General features: G+C 40.8%; 1 protein-coding gene across 1 annotated transcript in view; it reads right to left on the reverse strand.

The window, feature by feature from the left end:
• The window catches only part of LOC122802137 (centrosomal protein of 295 kDa-like), a 1,720,043-nt gene that overhangs the window by 613,923 nt on the left and 1,084,987 nt on the right, over window positions 1–21,133 (reverse strand). Inside the window, exon 9 of the mRNA XM_044071818.1 lies at window positions 15,655–15,787. Within this exon, the coding sequence (XP_043927753.1) occupies window positions 15,655–15,787 (133 nt within the window). The remainder of the gene's footprint in view (window positions 1–15,654; window positions 15,788–21,133) is intronic.

The following is a 21,133-nucleotide window of genomic DNA, read 5'->3' on the forward strand; positions in this document are numbered from 1 at the left end:
GAAAATTATTTTCCTGTGCCCCTGTCAAGCAGAGCCACAGAAGTGATCCCTGGGGTGAATTTCCTATCTCCCATCCAATCATCAAGATTTTTCTTGAGTGCTAATGAGGAGCTTTGTTTGAAATAGATAGGTAGTTTGTTCCAGAGTGTGGGAAGTCTCTGGGACAGGAATCTATCCCTCCAGCATGTTCTGTTTATTGTGGTGACAAGGTTTAGGTCCTTAGAGCATATAGCTTGGAGGGATTGGGATTTCTTTATGTGCAGCATGTGCGACAGCTCTGGGTTTGACATAGTTTTGTATGTTAGGCAGAGATCGCCTCTGAGTAGGCAATATGCGACAGAGTAAAGCTGGAGTTTTTTGAGACTGTCTGCGTAGGGCATCTGTTTCAGGCTGGTAATCCTCTTTGTGGGGTATTTCTGTGGCCTTTCCAGTTGTTGTAAATGTCTTGTGAGGTACATACCAAAAGGGGCATTGTACTCTATAATGGGTCTAATGAGTGATGAGTAGAGGGTAACAATGACCTCTTTTTTCCTGGATAAGAAACCTTTTGTGATGAGGTGTGCCACGTAGAAGGATTTCCTGTGATTATCAAAGGAGAGACTACTGTCCACCTGTGTCCCAAGGTCTCATCACACTTTCGGTGGTAAGTAGACTACCACCTATGTGGTAGTTCATGGGTACAAAGTTTTTACCAAAAGGGATGACAATGCACTTTTTGGCATTGAGCTTGAGGCCATGGCTTTGACACCAGGCATCTGTCTCAGCGAGGCCCTTTTGTAGGACGTCCACATCGTTAGGAGTTTTGATTATGGCTCCTAATTTGCAGTCATCTGAAAATATTGTTGGCCAAAAACCTTCTGTGTTAGCCTGTACTTCAGAGAAGTAGATACCAAACAGGAGAGGACCTAGGACTGAACCCTGTGCTACTCCACTTGTCACTGGCGTGAAGTTGGGTTTAGAGTTTGCTACTTTCACAGTGTGGGTTCTGTCAGTGAGCTTATTTTCTCATCAAGTGTCAGAGCAGTCTCTTCAGCTGTTGTTTTCTTTGCTAAATGAGCAATGACTAATGTAGCATGCAAGGAGAACCTTTAATTTTATTCCAGGCCATATTCTGGTCTTGTTCCGGTACCTCGGCACAAACACCTTCAAAGAAATAATTATGAAAGCACCAGGTGCATTTTATATACTAGTGCAACCCAACAATCAGTCAATAAATCAATTAAAAACAATGAATCAGCTCCAAAGAATTGCATGAAAATGTTCAAAAATGGGGCTATCAATCCTGGCATTACGGACATCACCAATATGTTCTAAAATGCGTATTTTCAATTGACGTTTAGTTTGACCTATATAGTATTTTGGTGAAACACAACCACAACCAATAATGTACACTACGCCACAGGATCTACAATTAAAGTTATTTTCAGTCCGTAATGCCAGGATTGATAGCCCCATTTTTGAACATTTTCATGCAGCACATGATGGTCTGATGGATTCACTATTCTTCTGTGCTTTAGCCAAACCAAATTTGCACCATGGTGGGAACTTTTTGCAGAGTTTATTAAAATTAGAAAGTAGATTCATTTTAAAGTTTGGTACTCTCAAGCCTAAAGGTTTGAATCTGGAAATAAATTTAAACATTTAGCAATAATAGTTATTTATTATTATTACATTATTGTTTGAAGTGAACAGTTTGTATTTCATACTTCTCATAGATATGTATTGTATCTGTATTGTACCTTTAATTCTTTGGAGCTGATTCATTGTTTTTAATTGATTTATTGACTGATTGTTGGGTTGCACTAGTATATAAAATGCACCTGGTGCTTTCATAATTATTCCTTTGAAGGCGTTTGTGCCGAGGTACCGGAATAAAATTTGCTGTATCCTGTTCCTGTGGTTTGTCTTTGCTTCGTTTGCTGCTTGCTGTTCGTTGTTTTCTAATCTGTGGTGGAGCTGGATCAGGTTTTTATGATGTCAAACTTGAATACAGAGAGTAACGGACTTTTGTTTGCCAGCTTGGTTAAGGAAAGGGATCACAAGTTGGCACAGTTTGATCCGTGGACAATATCTGGTAATAATGTTCTTGATAAAAAGTTTGAAGAATTGAAGAAGCTCAGAATTAAGGAGACTTCCTTGTTTTATGATATTCGTTTATTGGAGAAGTATGTTGAGCTGTCGGTAACACCTAGAGGGCTGAGAATTGATAAGCTTCCTGCCTACAGGTTTGCGGAGGATGAAAATGAATACTTGGAGGAATGGAAAGCAGCTTCTTTACAATGTACTCTCACTTGGCTAAAAATCTTGATCAAACGGAACCGGAGAAGTCTAGGACTAATCCAAGCGCAAATAGCTGAAGGTGAGACTAGTTTATCTGATGAATATGCTAATCCATCGTTTATTGTGGCTATGAAAGAGATCAATAATGCGGTTTCTAAAATTGAGTGTGATGGCATCGCAAGAAAAAAGAAAAAGCTAAATAGGGATATTTCTGATTTTAAAAAGAATTCAGTTTATTCCTGGCAGCGTCAATGCAAGAATGGTACATCCTGTAAAAGAGTATCAGAAGGCAGTTCACGTAGTGGGCGTGATTTTTCTGTTTCGTCGTCTGATACAGCTACCAGCAGTAAAAAAGCGTCTCTTTTGAAAGAGTTGATCTGATGGATGATACTGGTGTGTCGACTGAAGTGGAAGAACAAGGTAGATGGACTTTTCGTCAGGGGACAAAACGCAAGTCACGCCCCAAAGGTCGCAACAGAAGGTACGGATTCCTTTTCTAATACTGACTCTGGGACTGTTTCTGGTTGTATCGAGCGCAATAACTTTTCCAATGGCGTTTTTTCAGAAACTGTCTTGAACAGTATTAACATAATCAACCTCAGTGATTTTGTCGTAACACCCGACATGTTAATGGTGTTAAATAAGGGAAGTAAATTCGTGCCGACTAAAGTACCTGCTCTTCCTGACATTCTTATGGACATAAAGCGCTTTTGTAGGAAACTATTTTTAAAAGTTTTCTTTGCAAAAGGTTTTGATACTAATAATAGATCTTTGGCAAATGTTGGAAGTAATGAAAGTGCTTGTGTAGATTTGGATGTTGATTTGAATAACACTTTTTGTTCTTTTGATTCTGATGAGTTTTCTATTATGTTGGATCCTTTATTGGATCTTTCCACTCATGAATTTGAAGCTGAGAGGCTGACAACTAGTGATACTCAGGTGGACAGTGGTTTAGTCTTTAATATTAGTGAGGGTAATATGATTGATAATACAGAGCGTTTTTTTACCGGTTACGGTAAATTCACATTACCTCAACTACCTAATCGTAGTTCTTTTTGCCCACCAAAAAATTCTGCTGTTCTTAGGACATTTGAAAATGTTTTATGTAAGAAGGCTGAAATTGAATATGCTATATTTTTAAAGCAATATATCACTTTCAATCTTAATAAATTTGAATGGTGTGCTCTGAAAATTATGAAGGAAGCTTCCAAAAAATATGCCTTTTGTATTGCTGATAAGGGTGGGAAATGGGTAGTTATGGAAAGGTGTCATTACTTGAAAATGAGTTATGATTTGCTATGTAATGATCATGTTTATGTTGAACTGCCGAAGAATCCCATTAATGAATATAATTCTGCACTTTTGGAAGTTCTTGAGAGAGGTGAAAGGTTAGGCTTCCTAAGTAGGAAAGATGTTAAAAGTCTGTTTGTTGTTAATCCTAAGGATCCTACCTTTTACACATTGCCTAAAATACATAAAAATCTTCAAGACCCCCCTGGCCGCCCAATTGTGTCCTGTTGTGGGGGTTTTTTGGAATATGTAGGCATATTTTTAGACAGCATATTAAAAAAAGAATTAAAATATGTTGCCTCTCACAACAGTAACACCAACCAGTATTGTGATTTGATAAAAAATTTCAAATGGGACTCTAGCTATTACTGGGCTACAGTTGATGTGAAGGCCTTATACACCAATATTAGTGCTAAGTTTGGTTTGGAAGCAATTATTAAAGCTTTGGGAGAGGGTCCGCGTACTTCTTTTATTATTTCTCTTCTAGAGTTTGCACTTACTCATAACTATTTTGTATTTGACAATAAATATTTCTTCAGAAAGATGGGACTGCGATGGGGGCTAGTTTTGCCCCCACTTATGCCATTCTATTCATGTCATATTTTGAAACCAATTTTTTATATATGTTGGAATTTTTTCAGAAAAGTGTTATTTCTTATTATAGATACATCGACGATTTAATTTTTATCTGCAAGGGAGATATTTCAGAATTTGAGAAATTCATGGTCAGTCTTCATCAAAATAAATTTGGATTAGAATTTACATATATTGTGAATCAACAAGAAATCCAATTTTTGGATATTTTGTTATATGTAGATAAACAAGGACTAGTTCAATTTAGACCTTTTAGGAAAGAGGTAGCTTCCAATAATTTTTTACATGCAACTAGTGCATATCCTTCACATTTGATTGAGGCACTCCCTTACGGTGAATTTAAACGTATACAGGAACACACTTCTGAGAATAACCTTTTGGAATCAGAATTTGCAAGTGTTTTCAAGAGATTGATTAGTAGGGGCTATTCCGAAAGTTTGATCAGGAAGAGTCGTGTTAGATTATTAAATCCCAATCTTAAGAGGAACCAAGTAACAAAGGTTTTCTGCAAAAATTTTGGTCATAATAAGTTAAGTACTAATTGTGATAGTTTATTCTTTGTTACAAAATACTCTCCTTTTTCTGGCATTTTAAGAAACATTGTTGATTTTTTATGGCCTATTGTTCATACAAATGAGGAGATAGGTCACTTATTTCCTGACCATGTTTTTTTTTCGTATGGCAGGTATGCCAACCTAAAAGAAATTCTTAAACCTAAACACCTGTTGTTTGATGGTTCCATTTTGGATTCTAGTCTTCATCATGGCATGTCAAAATGTGGTAAATGTAAAGTTTGTGCTAGAGTGAGGAATTTATCTGGTTGCATTATTAATGGGGTAAAATATATTGCTGAAAATAACTTTAATTGTAGATCCTGTGGCGTAGTGTACATTATTGGTTGTGGTTGTGTTTCACCAAAATACTATATAGGTCAAACTAAACGTCAATTGAAAATACGCATTTTAGAACATATTGGTGATGTCCGTAATGCCAGGATTGATAGCCCCATTTTTGAACATTTTCATGCAGCACATGATGGTCTGATGGATTCACTATTCTTCTGTGCTTTAGCCAAACCAAATTTGCACCATGGTGGGAACTTTTTGCAGAGTTTATTAAAATTAGAAAGTAGATTCATTTTAAAGTTTGGTACTCTCAAGCCTAAAGGTTTGAATCTGGAAATAAATTTAAACATTTAGTAATAATAGTTATTTATTATTATTACATTATTGTTTGAAGTGAACAGTTTGTATTTCATACTTCTCATAGATATGTATTGTATCTGTATTGTACCTTTAATTCTGTGGAGCTGATTCATTGTTTTTAATTGATTTATTGACTGATTGTTGGGTTGCACTAGTATATAAAATGCACCTGGTGCTTTCATAATTATTCCTTTGAAGGCGTTTGTGCCGAGGTACCGGAATACAATTTGCTGTATCCTGTTCCTGTGATTTGTCTTTGCTTCGTTTGCTGCTTGCTGTTCGTTGTTTTCATATTCTGGTCTTGTAAAGTTTCGAGCTCATACTCACACCCACTCTGTAAGTCCTAGAGGTGCAGTTGTTAAACTAAGCATCCATGCACAATTTCTTTCCATGATATTTTTTTCAACTGCCTTTTCAGCCAATAAGAAATAAATAATGCAGTTCTCTTTTTAGGCTTAACTAGATACTTAAGTGTTGTATCTAACTTCACTAACTTAAAGCTCACAATGAAGGGCTCCTACTATCCTGAAAGGTCTTCGCAGATGACAGCAAAGTTTTGCAGTTTTTTTGTTTATATAGTGGATTGGTCAGCCTAAATAAAAGAATCCAGTCAAGCATTTCTTTAGTAGTGGAAGTTCTACTATAACACATTGTTTCAGTTATTCAAAAAGGAAAAAACAGCAACTTTATAAACAATCAGACTGTTTTTCTACAATGAAGACACTAAGACTGGTACTACCCTTACAAAATTCACCATGATTTGGTAAAGGCTCACCTTTTCTTCTCAGTGAAGGCTATGAAACAATACTATAACCTGATACAAATAAAGTGTCAGCATTCAGAATCTACTGAAAGTTGTATGTCTGCTCTTCAATGGCACAATTCTCATCTGTTCTTAAGGGACAAACACTACTCGAAACTGCATGGGATCTCCACATCACCCATTCAGCCCTGGTGCAATGCAAAGAACTGCAAAGCTGGTGTGCTTGGTCCAGATGGCTACTACAGTAAGTAAAAGAAAAGTATCAACATTTAAGGACTTTTCCACCTTTGTACTGCAACATTTCACATAATTTCATCTGGCTAATTCTTGGGCACTTAAAATAAATGAAAGGGCTTGTTCAGTGGCACAGAGAAATGCAATCCTAATGATGCATCAGACAATCCATTAACACTGAGGGATGGAGAAGTTGGCCAGGAGCAGCTGGAAGTGGAAGGAAGGCTTACCCATCCCGTATAGATGTAGTCAATTTACAGTAGCACCACCTGGAGGAAATTCTGCACTCCAAACCAAAGAAGCCTGGGGGGAAAAGCTGGCCAAAACATGCATGAACTCCAGTCAAGCACCGGAGGGCTGTTAAAAGTATCAGTTTCTTAACTTCCCACAAGATAACAGCTATTTCTCAGCTGTCATCTTTTTCTCCTGGTGTTTACTAATAATAAAAGCTAAGGAGGGATAAATGGGCCAGCTGGAGTCATGCCTTGATGATCACAGGGACACAAACCAAATAACTAATACAACATATAAAAACAAAATAAATCTCATCAATACACTTTCCGTTTAATAAAAACACTTAAATATGACAAAAGTTATAGGGGCATTAGTAAACAAGCTGTTTTTAAAAGTACCACTACTTTAAACATCACTGTTCTATCTACAATAGCAAAAGATTTTTTGGGACACCATTACCCAACACCAAGCAAATGTCTGTTTCCAAATACTAACAATTAAGTGTGTGTGTGTGTGTGTGTGTGTATTCACGCACGTAATTATATAGAAACACACAAATGTGTGTGTGCGTATATATATATATATATATATATATATATATATATATATATATATATATATATATATACATATACATATACATACGCGCACACACACACATGTATACAAATACGTGTGTGTAGTTGTATGCATGAATATACAAAACTATATACGTATACACACACACATTGTATATATATATATATATATATATATATATATATATATATCTATATATACACACACACACACACATATACATGCATAAATATCTGTGTGTGTGTGTGTGTGTGTGTATATATATATATATATATATATATATATATATATATATATATATATATCTACAGATATACAGATAGATATAGATATATGGAATCACAACAGAATACCAAAATTCCACAATCCCGAGACTCTGAATCCCAAGGACCAGAATTTTGAGATTGTGGAATTTTGAAACTAAAAGAAAAAACAAACCAAAAAAAAAAGTAAAACAAACTACTCTAACCTGCAACTTAAATATACCAACTCTGAGATCGCACTACAGTAGAGTGAATGGCAAAGTTCCCGTTTTGCACTGTACGGCAATCCCCATTTACTACGTTTGAGATTCCGCAATCTCAAAATTCTGGTCCTCGGGATTCAGAATTTTGGGATTGTGGAATTTCGGTATTCCGTAGTGAACCCATATATATATATATGTGTGTGTGTGTGTGTGTGTGTGTGTGTGTGTGTGTGTGTGTGTGTAAAAAATAGTGTGGCAGTTCTTGCCTTCTGAATTGTCAAAATGTTGTAGAACAGTACAAGCCTATGTACCCTTCTACCAGGAATGTAGAAGGAGGGAAACAGGTTGAAAGTATCTCTGGGCTATGCCGAACCTGGTATGGACTTTTTTCCCCTTCATAGAGTAACCAAAATAAGAAGTTATGTACCTTCCATAACGTTCCATGTTAGTTATCTTCTCTCGCCTTCTTTCTTGCTGGATGGGTTCGGAGCCGATCCTCGGCTCCGACTCGGCCACTTACTAAAGCTACGGGCTCGAGGCAACCTTATATCCCATGATGCAAGACGAAGACTACCCAGATCTCGTTTGGTAGCTAAGGAAATTATGCAATATATTCCTCCAACTGGAGAGGAGGAGGAAGAGGTAATAATAACAATAATAATAATAATAATAATCATAATCCCCCGAAAAGGTCAACCTGATCTAGTGACACCAGAAAGCTGATTAGTTGGAAAATTTGGATCAAGACTCTTAAGGGAAGAGGAACAATCTTCTCGGTCTGACCAGGCTAGGGGGATGGTGGGCGGGACGCAAGAAAGAAGGCGAGAGAAGACAACTAACATGGAACGTTATGGTAGGTACATAACTTCTTAATGTTAAGTTGTCAATCTCGCCTTCATTCTTGCTGGATGGGACCGTGTCCCTAGCACCTCTATCCTGGGTGGCTCAATGGAACAGACTCTTGAGAACGGTGGAACCAAAATTCGCTCTGTCTCTGGAGGCCAAGTCTAATTTGTAATGTGAAACAAAGGTATGAGGAGAGGCCCATGTGGCTGCTGCACAAATAGTGTCTATTGGAAGTCTAGCTTGAAAAGCTGTAGATGTAGCTAGAGCTCTGGTAGAATGGGCTTTTGGCCTAGAAATCAACTCTTTACCTCTGAGCTGATAAATGCAAGTAATCACAGAAGTAGGGAGGACGAATGCAGAGGGCATGAAGCTCAGATACTCTCCTGGCAGAAGTAATGGCGACTAGAAAGAGTGTCTTTCAAGAAAGAAATTTCAATGAACAGATAGCCGCAGGTTCGAAAGGGGAAGAATCAAGGATGTTAAAATTAAATTTAGATCCCACTGTGGTGGGGGGTCTCTAATCGGAGGTTTAAGTAAAAATATACCTCTAAGGAATGCCTTGCAAAGTTTATGTGACATGATGTTGTGGTCCAACAAGCCTATATGAAAATTTGAAATGGCTGCCAGCTGAACTTTTACTGTGGAGGAAGAAGATCCCGAATGAAAAATCTCAGCTAGGAAGTCCAAGACCGAATGAATTGGAGCAGTAAAGGGATCTATATTCCTAGCTTTTGCCCAGAAGGAGAAACGTTGCCATTTACTAGTGTAAATCCTTCTGGTGGAAGATTTAAGGGAAGCTAGAAATCATAGGAAGCCTGGCTAGGGATGGAAGCGGAGCAACCAAGCAGTGAGGTTGAGAGAAGGTATGGACTGGTGCAGCTGCCCCGACTGGTGGGTCAGAAGATCTGGAACCGTGTCCAGATGCCATGGCTGTACCAAAAGATAACGATGTAAGAACGGAAACCATATCTGTCAAGGCCAATAAGGGGCAATGAGAATCAACTTGGCTCTCAAGGCGGTTGCTTTCTGAATTACTTGTGGTATCAGAGGGAAAGGAGGAAAGGCATAAAGAAGTCCCCGGGGCCAATCTTGGATTAGAGCGTCTCTGGGGGGATGGCCTGGAAGGGGGAAGAGAGAGAAGTCGGGGCATTTGCTGTTTTGAGGAGTAGCAAGCAGCAAGGAAGGCCCCACTTCTGAAAAATCTCTTCAGTCACAGATTGTTTGAGAGACCACTCATGAGGCATGAGAATAGCTCTGCTCAACCTGTCCGCTATGATGTTGGATTTCCCGGGGATATGCATTGCTATCAGAAACCGCTGAGAAGAGATTGCCCACTGCCAAAGTCTGAGTGCCTCTCGACACAGTGGATAGGACTTGGTTCCGCCCTGCTTGTTGATATACCACACTACGGACATATTGTTCGTTTGGACTGCAATAGTTCCCAGGGGAAGAGAGTCGTGGAGGGCTTGCAACGTTAAAAGCACTGCTCTCATCTCCAGGACATTTATGTGCAGGTGGCATTCGAAAGGTTGCCAAGTGCCATGGACCATCCTGCCTAGATAATGCCCCCCCACCCGATCAGGGAAGCGTCCGATGTAACCGTGGCGACCGGGGCAGGAGGAACAAAGGCTCTGCCCTGATGGACTTGAGGGGACAATATCCACCAGGTCAGATGCCTTTTGCAAATTGGAGTTATTATGATCCTGTGACACATGGGAAGTTGTTGAAAGGACCATTGGGCGAATAGCATCCATTGTAGGAGACGCATGTAAAAGCGGGCAAGGGGAAGAAGTGTTATGGCGGCCGCCATAAGACCCAATACTTTCAGAGCAAATCTGGCCTGAATTTTGTTGCTGAGAAGAATCACATGGACGTGGTTTTGAATGTCCAAGATCCTTTGGTCTGTTAACTTTGCTGAAAGTTGTACGGTGTCCAATTTGGCGCCTATAAAGGTAATAGATTGACAAGGCGACAAGGCAGATTTTTTGAAATTTATAGAAATCCCTAGTCCTCTGCAAATGTGAATGGTGTAATCTCTGGCTTGGAGAAGTTGATGCCTGGTGGTGGCAGTGAGGAGCTAGTCGTCTAGATATGGAAACACCTGGAATCCTTGACGTCTCAGGTGAGCCATAACCACTGCCATACATTTGGTGAACACTCTGGGAGCTGTAGTGAGTCCAAATGGCAGGGCTCTGAATTGGAAGTGACTGGCCCCCAGCCGAAAGCGGAGAAATCTTCTGGAGCATCTGTGAATTTTTATGTGATAGTACGCATCCTGAAGGTCCACCGAGCACATCCAATTGTCCTTGCCCAGAAAGGGTAGAATGGACTGAAGCGTGACCATCCGGAATCTTGTCTTCTTTACAAACTTGTTTAGTTTGCTGAGATCTAATATTGGTCTCCAGTCCCCTGTCTTTTTTGGTACTAAAAAGAACCTTGAGTAGATTCCGGATCCTATTTGGTCTGCTGGGACTGGCTGGATGGCTCTTTTTGCTAGCAGTTTTGATATCTCTGGTACTGCTAGTTCCCTTAGACCGGGTGGAACATCTGGAAGGGTTCCCTTTTGCTGAACTGGGGTTTGAATAAAGGGAATTTTGTAACCCTCGGATATAATCGACTGTACCCATTTGTCTTGAGAAAGGGAAAACCAGGATCTTGGGTAGAGCAATAATCTTCCCCCGACTGCCTCCGAAGGTGGACAATCGGGCAACATCTCAGGGATGCTGGAAGGGTTTTGTCAGAGACAGGCTCCCTGCTACGCTGATTCTGCGGACCCCCTCTGCCTCTAGGGCGGCGTCTGTTGTTACCCCCTCTGCCTCTGGGGGTAAACTGACCTCGTGCGTCAGGCGTGACTCCTTGAGGTTTGCGGAACCACGTTTTCCCTCCCTTCTGACCTTTTGGGTAAGGTCTTGAAGGGGTGGAGAAATGGACTCCTACGGCAGAAAGAGTCTTGCCATCTTATTCGCATCTAGTCAAGGTGTCTTTCACTTGAGGTCCGAACAAGGTCGAACCATCAAAGGGAGAGTTTGTGAAGGATGCCTTGAAGGGGTCTGCAAAATTACAAAGCCGCATCCAGGATTGACGCCTTAAAGCCACTCCTGTACCTGCGGCCCTACTCGCTCCATCGGCTGCATATGAAATGAGCCGCATGGAGGAGTTAACAATAGAGTTTAGGATTCCTAGCTGTGAGTTAATTTTATCCTGGGACCCAGCAGCTGACGGATCCTGTAAAACTTCTCCCAACTCTTTAAGAACATCTCTTTGAAGGCGGGTGAAGTGACACAAGTAGTTCAGCGATCACATGGCAAAGGTCGCTGAAGAAAAAATCCGCTTGCCGTACCTATCCATAGTCCTGGAATCCTTGTTAGGAGGATGGACAGGTACTGAAGGATCAGCTAGTTTCTTCTTGGTGGCTGCAGCCACCACCATGGCATCAACCGGGACACCTTTTGTCAAATATTGCCTATCAGGTGGGGCCGTAATGAATTTAGAAGGCCTCCGAGGAATGGGTTCCACCGAATCCGGGGCCATCCATGCCTTCCGAGCCACCACGTCCATAAGAGGGTCGAAAGACAGAGACACCCAGGAGGTGGAGGGTCGAGACCCGAACACCTCCAGGTATACTGACTCGTCCTCGGAAGGATTAAGGGAAGGCCAGTTCCCCCTCTGCTTAAGGAGTTCAAGGATGTCTGAGAAAGAGACATCCTCAGAGGGGGACCTTGGGGATCCCTCCGACTCATCCAAGTCAGTATCGGATGTAATAGACTCGGGGGAGTCTAGATGTTTCCTCTTACATGTCCTCTTACGCGGAGGTTCACCTGACGGGTCAGGAGAAGCCTCGGAAGAGGAAGATATTCTCAATGGGGAAACCTGAGGCGTTGGATCTCTGGGTCCGGGAGCAAGAGAGTGGGAAGAGACATCAGCAGGCACTGTAGTGGGAGGAGCTGATGGAGCTGACCGTTGACTACGCCCTGGGGCTAGTACACTCCTCATCACCTCGAAGGCTCCCCCGTCAGAGAGGCCAGAAGGCTCCTGCTCCGAATAGATAGGAACCCCAGGCCACACCGACAGGGACGGCTCCAAGGCCAATGTCGGGGCTGAACTCACCAGCGCCGAAGCTCCGAGAGGGAGAACGGGGTCGGGGACAAGGGTCCGATGCCACTCGCCCCCTCGGAGCCGACGAGAGAGACCAGACGCCCGGATCCCTCCAATGAAGGCCTCAAGGAGGAAATCGGAGCAGTGGATGACGGAGCCGAAGGGGGGTGGTATCGGCTCTGAAGTCACAACAGTCACGGCTCTGAGGAGCTCCGGCTCCGAGCTCTGTAAGAGAGTCGAAGGAGGAATATTAGGTGAATGTGTGATAGCTACCGTCTGTTGAGACGGGCTATGGAGCATTTGGGCCAATGCCTGAGACTTTTATAGTCTACTCACTACTCTCTCAAGGTCGTGATCGGACAGCCTGGACGACCGAGAAGAACGGCTCTGATGGCTCCACTCCGAGAGCAGGGGTGATCTCGGAGCCGAATGTATCGACTCCAACGAAGGGGATCTTGATCTCTTTTTTGAGATAGGTGGAGCCGAAGGAGCAGAGGATACGTCGGCTCCAGCGGAGCCGACACTGAGTGCCCAGATTTAGCAGTATCGGCGCTGGATGGAGCCAATACTGTAACTTGTAACATAGAAGGATCAGCTCTGGCCGGAGCCGATCTCGACACAGAAGGCGAACCAGTAGCCGATGGCTTAGGACTTGAAGCCGAAGGCTTAACTGGTTTCGGGGGCTTCCCCGGAGCCGACTTAGTCAGGGAGCTCTCAGGCTTTAATAAGCCCCTCAGTATTAATTTATTTCTGCGCTCCTGCAGGACTCTTGGGCTGAAGGCATGACAGATAGCACAAGAGTCCTGCAGGTGCAGAGGTCCCAGGCAGAAAACACAAGAAGTGTGACCGTCTGTCAGAGACATCTTCTGACAGCACGAGTCACACTTCTTGAAGCCTGAGACCTTTGTGTCCTTCGACATAACTGTGTCGAGGAAACACTAAGTAACAAAAAACACAGACACACACACACAATAAACACCCAATCCAATAACAAAAAATTTACAGGGATACAAACACACTTAAACACCACACAGAATCCCTGACAGAAAATTAGGAAAGGGGGAGGCTAAGGCCTAAGTTAGGAGAAGGGATAAATAACTAGAAAAATAGGGAACACTAACGGGATAGGGTTAAATTAATCGTTAAGAGTTTACACAACAACAATAGTGACTAAAACTAAAGGGGTGAGACTAAAAGTCTGAATTTTGAAAAACTTACCAGGAGCCGGTAAAAAAAGCACCTCGCAAGCGAAAGCGGCAAATGAGATCTGGGTAGTCTTCGCCTTGCATCATGGGATATAGGGTTGCCTCGAGCCGGTAAAATTAGCTCTCGAGCTTTAGTAAGTGGCCGAGTCAGAGCCGAGGATCGGCTCCGAACCCATCCAGCAAGAATGAAGGCGAGATTGACAACTTAACATTACATCCTTTATACATTTCTTCCCTTTGCTTTGCCTATATAAACAGTCTGCATCAGTACTTTCATTTTAGAGACTGGTGGTCTCTGCTACATCATTTTCTACCATGACATATTCAGATATACAAAAATTCATGGGGTACGTTCACCTACAGAAAAATCAGAATTATTGTACTTGGAAAGTTGAGCCTTACCATTAAACAGCACTGAACTTTCTTAAGATCCATGTACTGTGAAATGTGTCAGTTATTGACTACAACTAATACGGGTTCATGCAGTTCTCTCATAAAAAAATAAATACAACTGTACAAGGCTGAAGACATGACCCATGTAATGCCATGAGAGTAATGTAGTAATGGGCATCATTAACCAAAGAGAAAGAAAATATCAGGGTGTGCACTCTTGCACTTTTCAATGTTACTGGCTTTCTTTCACTGCTCAAGAATGCTAGCAAATCATGTGTCCTCTTTTAAATTAATAGGAAAGTTCTCCACCATGTAAATTTAAAGCTACTACTTATCACAAGACATGCGATATACTTATTTTAAAAAATGAAATGAAAGCAAAATAAGGTGTAAACTTGTATCACCTTTGCTGCAAAGCATAAACTGAGGGCAGACCACCTTTAACATTCAAATTAACAACTGTTTACTAGATAAAAGCAGTGGTGCAGCAGTTAACGTTATTGCCTCACAGCAAGAGGTTCTCTGGTTCAATTCTTGACTGGGGTGCCTTCTGTGCAGAGTATGCATGTCCTCCCTGCATTTGTGTGGGTTTCTTCCAAGTGCTCCAGTTTACTGCCACATTCCAAAGACATGCAAATGGACTGTTTGTTTCTCCCAAGCCTCTGCTGAAAATAGGCTCTGTCCTAGTCGGACTTTCACGGTTAACAAACGTTAAATAAATAAATATAGTGTTCCAAGATCTTGCTGACTTGGCACATGATGCATGTGACTACCCTTAAAAATTCACATATGGAAAACTTCTGCTTGTTACAACAATTTCACATACCAAGATGACATACAATGTGGTCTCATTCCATTTCAGAAAATGAAAATACCAGCATGACAATGTCTAATTTATAGTACCTTCCACATTTTGTCATACAGTGATTTAGACTGCGAAGATTAGTGATGACACATCCAGAATATTAGAACACTTTGCTCTTTCAAAATCTACAACTGGAAAATCACTGAAAAAGCTACTGTATCCTGCCTGTGGCTGCACAGATTCTATAACGGTTACCTACAATGTACGAATAATATGATGCAAGTTACAAAAGCAAGAAAAAACATTCAAGCGACACTATTTATTATCTCAATATGGAAACAAGAATAACTTCTAGTTTTTGAACATGACATATATTTGACAATGGAAAATGAAACAAATAACCATCTTCAGCTGTGTTTCCTTTCTCCACGATTCTGAGAAATAAGAGTTTTAAGATATTTCACAGTATCACACGCTCTCCTCATTTGATCTCAGAAGATCCCCTCCCCCATAGTCTCTTAGCATGATTATTAGCACATTCTGTTTTCTATGCACATTAAATAAAAATATTGCCTAGTAATCTATACAAAAGACAAGCATGTAATTTAAACATAATTTTGAAATACCAATTTACCCAGATATTTTATTAAAATTAAACTACTAACTGTTGTTGGAACAGCTGAAATCTGGTTGGTCACTTGGTGATAATGTTCCTGTAGACATTGTGGTCGAAGAGAAAACATCTGCTTCTGTCGTCTTCTGGACTGGAGTGGTCTCAAACAATGCTCCCTGCCAATCCTGAAAAGTGAGGAAAAATTATTCAAAAAGCATAGCACTAGAATTATTTACCAGAACCACCCCACTCCATCAATGAAAACGGAGTATGTATTATTCAAAAAGCACAACATTGAGCAGAATCACCTCCATTCCATTCATGTACTGAGAAAAGTTAGAATTAAATGTCTATTTACCATAACAGACTTTTAGGAAGACCTATGAAGGCGTGTAAATCTGAGTAGAATACCAAGCAGCTTCTTAAAAAAAAATACTCTAAAGTAAAGATGGATTTCCTGGAAAGATGCCGCCAAAAACACTGTTCCTTACGTGGTCTTTTCCTTTTGTTGCACAGGTCCAGCCTAATCTACAGTGCTCTGTAACTTTGTAAAGGGATGAATTAATGACTAGGTGGTTACAGCACAGATCTTCAGAAGAACCATTTATGAAATAAGCACTAGAAACTGCCACCCCTGGAAGCCTGTCTCATCGCTGCACTTGTCAAAATCCAATTAGTATTATGATGACAAAAGACAGTGCAGCTGGGAAGCTATCTGGTCATAATCCTGTTTACCAGAAGGAAAGAAAATGCATACTTGGTCTGCCTTACTAGTTTCAGGGACAAAAAAGAACCAAAACCTTAAATGAAGGTGAAAATCCAGAGAATGAAGAAAATATTCTCTTCACCGTTATGTACCCAGAAGGTGAGCAAAATGAATGAGCAGCAGCTGCAAAACAACCTTGCAGAGAAACAAGGATCTGTTTTGAGATACTACTTTAAGATTACTTAAGACTCATTCCAGACAAAAACAGACAACCTGAGAATCTACCAGGCTGATGTTATGACAACCACGAAGATCCACCCAGATGTCAATCTGAGGTTCTCTAAATCCATGTTACACATCACAGTGACAAAATAAACTAAAGTGAAGACCTGTAGAACTGGTTCTTGTTATAAACAAATCAGAATGACAGACAGAACAAGAAAGACAAGGGTCATGCTGCATTTTCAACTATTAAGGTGTTTAAAGTGGCCCAGCCCCATGAAGTGTGTGTGTGTGTGTGTGTGTGTGTGGAGGGGGGGCGAGGGGGAATATACCCAGACTCCACCACCAGGCAGCCTGTCTGTGTTTGATTAACACCATGGACACCGAAGAAGCAAAGGAGGGAGGATGAGACTAAGTGGCCAACACTGGCTAACCCACTGGGGAAAGGGGTTCACTGCACTGGCAACACAGCAGCAATATAAGTGCATCACCTACAGCAAGGAATCTGGAGTTGTTCATCATATACAGCGGCTTGCTACTTTAATAAGGAGTAGACGTGTGATAGTACACAAGGTGGGAGGGAGTACCCAGATTCCCCACTGCACAGTGGATAACTCCTACTTTTGGTTTACCTGACACTCTTGAGGAAGGAATGGGTTACACATGGCTTTCATCTCCAGGGAAGAACTGTGTTATTAGAGTAGCTACTGAGCCACAGTTTGATTGCCAGAGTGGGATTTTGGTTAACAAAAACAAAGTTACTTAAAGTAAACCTGTCCCATACTCCAACACAATCAAGCAGGCTCAATGCCTGTGCATGATGCAACACAAACAGTCAGGCATATGATATTTTATTCTGTCAACTACTGGGACAAAGGACACTGCCTGCTGCCAAAGGAAATAAGAATCACAACAGTCAGCTGGTAAGTTAGGCTATACCAAGACTTCCAATGAGCACTAACCAATAAAAAATGAGAATGTCACTGTTTCACGTAACACCTCTAGAAACAGGACTTCAAGACTATATTTTGTAACCATGCACTAGTCTCCATTTTACTGGCACTAAATGGGATACACGATCACCTCCTGCAGGAACATTAAAACTTTTTCTTAAAACACAACTGCAGGAAGCCAGAAGCAACTAAAAACAACTGCCACTCACTATTAGGTAGGATCACCTGCCTAAATGGTTCTTGTTTCCACACCAACCAGTTAAAGGACTGCAAAATTGAACTACAACAGATACACTGATAAAAGTGAAACTGTAAAGTCGAAGTTTTAAAGAAAAAGCAAAATAAAAAACTCACTGCAGCAACAGTACAAAAGCATTTTTGCAGGGTTAAGACTTCTACCCCCCCCCCCCAACATAGGGGCTGTGCCTCTCTACATACTTTTAACTTATACAGTCTAACTCAAAAGATCTTTGTACCTTCGAGTGTTGGGATTTTTTCAAATTACTGGAATCTTGGAATCAATATGTAAGAAAGCTAGTTGCACTTGAGTCTTTGCACTTCTGAGGGTCTCACACGTGGCCAAACCTTAGCCTTATTCTTTACTTAGAGCACATTTTAAAGGTCAACAGCAATCCACTGGGCCAAGTACACAGTAATGCACTTTTCTTGCTTTCAGACCTTGGACAACAGCCCTTCTAATTCAGCAATAAAAGAATATCAGTCAACTAAGTCAATCATCAAAAAATGATCTTTCAATCCTTATCCTTCCACACCAGAAACCACAGACAACTTTGGTCCTCCCACTATGTGACTAGAGTCATCAAAGAAACTGGAAAATATTGATGAGTTTTCCCTTCAGGACTGCATCACCCAGGATTGCTTCTCACCCAGAACTCGCATTAGGATGCCCCCCCTCCCAACTACAACCTAGACAACACAGATGTTTATGATTTGCTAATTTGTTAACTCCATTCCTAAAAAAGCAAGGTAGGCAGTTAACTTTTCAATTAAGCATAAAGCATTAAACCAAACCAGAAGAAGTTTTATTCTGAAAGATCTGAGAACTGCAACCAGCTTATATCAGGAACCCTATTTCAATTAAACTGCCCAGAAAACTCCAAGCTGAAGCTGCATTTAAGGCTTACACTTTCTTAGCGTCTACCAGCCTCTCCAGCAAGTCTTTTTACCTGTCAACTGTTCTTTAAGAAGGAAAAACGAGAGAGTACATTCTTATATCAAGGTAAAACTGTACTCCATTTAACAATTGATTTTGCTCCTGACCCTTGCATCATCCATTCTTCCCATCATAGTGTCACCTCTTGAAACTGCAAGCAGTGCAAATTACAATCTTTGTAACAGGGAGACTAAAATGTAAAAATGGTAATATATCAAGTAGTAACCATGTAGCAGTCAACAGGAGAAATTATTGTTGAATTTCTCTCTTGTTATTATTGTGGTAATTCATTAGCTTAATTAGTCAACTTATTTGATTATTTACTGGTCCCTGCCAACAAAGATCACAGTCAGTTGTCCCCTACCACTGCCAGCAGGCTTGCAGTAGGGACTCTGAAGTGGTGTAGCAACTGCCTCATGCTTAATGACCAAAACCTTCCACAGAGCACATGCACACACACTAAAAGATCCCAGCATCCGGCGTACAAGGCAACACCAACTTTGCTCCACTCAAGTACTCCAAACCCACACAGCTCATCCATGAGTTACCAGGAAGGCTAGCTTAAGCCCAAAAGGCCCACTACATATGTTTCCCACAGGAAAATATTTTAGTCATAGGTGACTCTATAATTAGGCATATAGACTCCACACTCACTAAACCAGACAAGAACAAGATGACTTGTAAGTGGTTTGTCCACAGTCAGGATCCATGATCTCATGAAGGCCCTAAGGTCCCTTTAACCAGACAAATACATGACCTGGTTGTGACCCATGTGGCAGTGAAAGACCTGAGGTGCCCCAACCAGAGGGACATGCAGAGATATATGACGGAACTTAAAATGTATGTGTAAAAGTCAGAAGACAGGGCTTGAGTAGCATTTTGCTTTCACCAAGAATGATGCCCAGATATCAAAATAAGAAAATTGGCTTTATCAACTGGCTAAGCAGTTGATGTTATTCCAAGGGGACCTAGTATGTATTGCACTGGGATAAGATGGTAGATAAGACTTCTTGTTTCACCAGGGCTTCTGCATAATGGCTACAGCATTTCCTGCCTTCATAGTGCCTTTTTTTTAAAACTCAAATTCAAACATCACAGTGATGCATCTAAATGCTGAGAAGTCTAACTAGAAAAATTCCAGTACTTCTGGACCTTCTGCAACTCAACAAATTCCATATCTGTGTAGTTAACAACATTGTTTACATGTAATAAAAACACTTGTTCCATACTAGGGTTTAGTATTTACTACAATTCCAGACCCCATGACAACTGTGAGGGAGTACCTACATTTGTCAGAAACACTATCATCTCAAGTTAAATTACCCAGGAAGCTAACTTGGAGCTCCTGAAGATATAAATCACCCTCATCAAATCCAACGGTTACTTAATTGTTAGACACACATCCCCATCAACGTCTCACAGAGATTATGAAAATTATCTTAATACAATATCAAACAAAATACCTTTTGCTGGGGACTTGAATTACCCAAACACCAACTGGCACGCTTTCATTCTTAAAATGGATATGCTCAGTGTTTCTTAGACTTTAATGCCAATGTGCTGTAGAAAACTGTAAAACTACCAGCTAAAGGCAGACTCAAATATCCTCAACCTGGACCTTATCAATTAGACATCACTTGAACCCCACCCCTGAATCTCTTCACTCCTGGTTAAATCTGACTAAAAATCTGTCTTCTTCAGAAGGCCTTATGACACCACCCCACCACCAAATGAGATGGTCTTTAAGGACTTCTCCTGGGCAAACCCACTATATCTTATATAAGACCTATGCAAAATTCCTCAGTTTCCAATAAATGGACCCAAATGAGAGGGATGCAGTACTCACCTCCATTTTTTACCAACACTTAAATAGATGCACAGAAAAGTCCTTACCAGTCTATTATAACAAATAGAACGTTAAATTCAAAAATGATCCTCTCTGGTGAAGTCTAGTATTAATTGACTGTATAAGAAAAGGAAGAAAATAAAGAAACGTTAGAAATCCCCATCTTACTACCTCAAGACCACATTGAAACATGCTAGTGAGGAACTTCAAAGAGCTACTAGAAAAAGTAAACTTGAGTATGACCTTAGAAATATGAAAGGAAACTAGAAATCTTACATCAGTTATGTCAGGAAATTAAGAAATAATTTTAAAATAATGCCCAGAACTAATTACCCAAAGACGCTAAAAAAGACCTTTCAGACTCTGCTTCATACAGACCCATTTCAGTTTTAAACCATCATTATAAAGTGTTTGTGTATATACCAGCAAAGAGAATGGCAAAGTGGTTTTACTGAGAGAAGGCAAACATGTGACATCATCAACAGACCCATGATAATTCAGTGGGAAGAAGAGTGTAAAAATATATCAAGTGTTGTTGCGCAGTTCTGAAACAGAGAAAGCATCTGATAAAGTCAGCTGGGACTTGAGTACAGCAATGACAGCCATTGCATTTCCTGACAGAATAATAGG

This window comes from Protopterus annectens, chromosome 5.part0 (genome assembly GCF_019279795.1).
Source record: "Protopterus annectens isolate FY-2018-M chromosome 5.part0, PAN1.0, whole genome shotgun sequence".
In the NCBI taxonomy this organism is placed as follows: Eukaryota; Metazoa; Chordata; order Ceratodontiformes; family Protopteridae; genus Protopterus; species Protopterus annectens.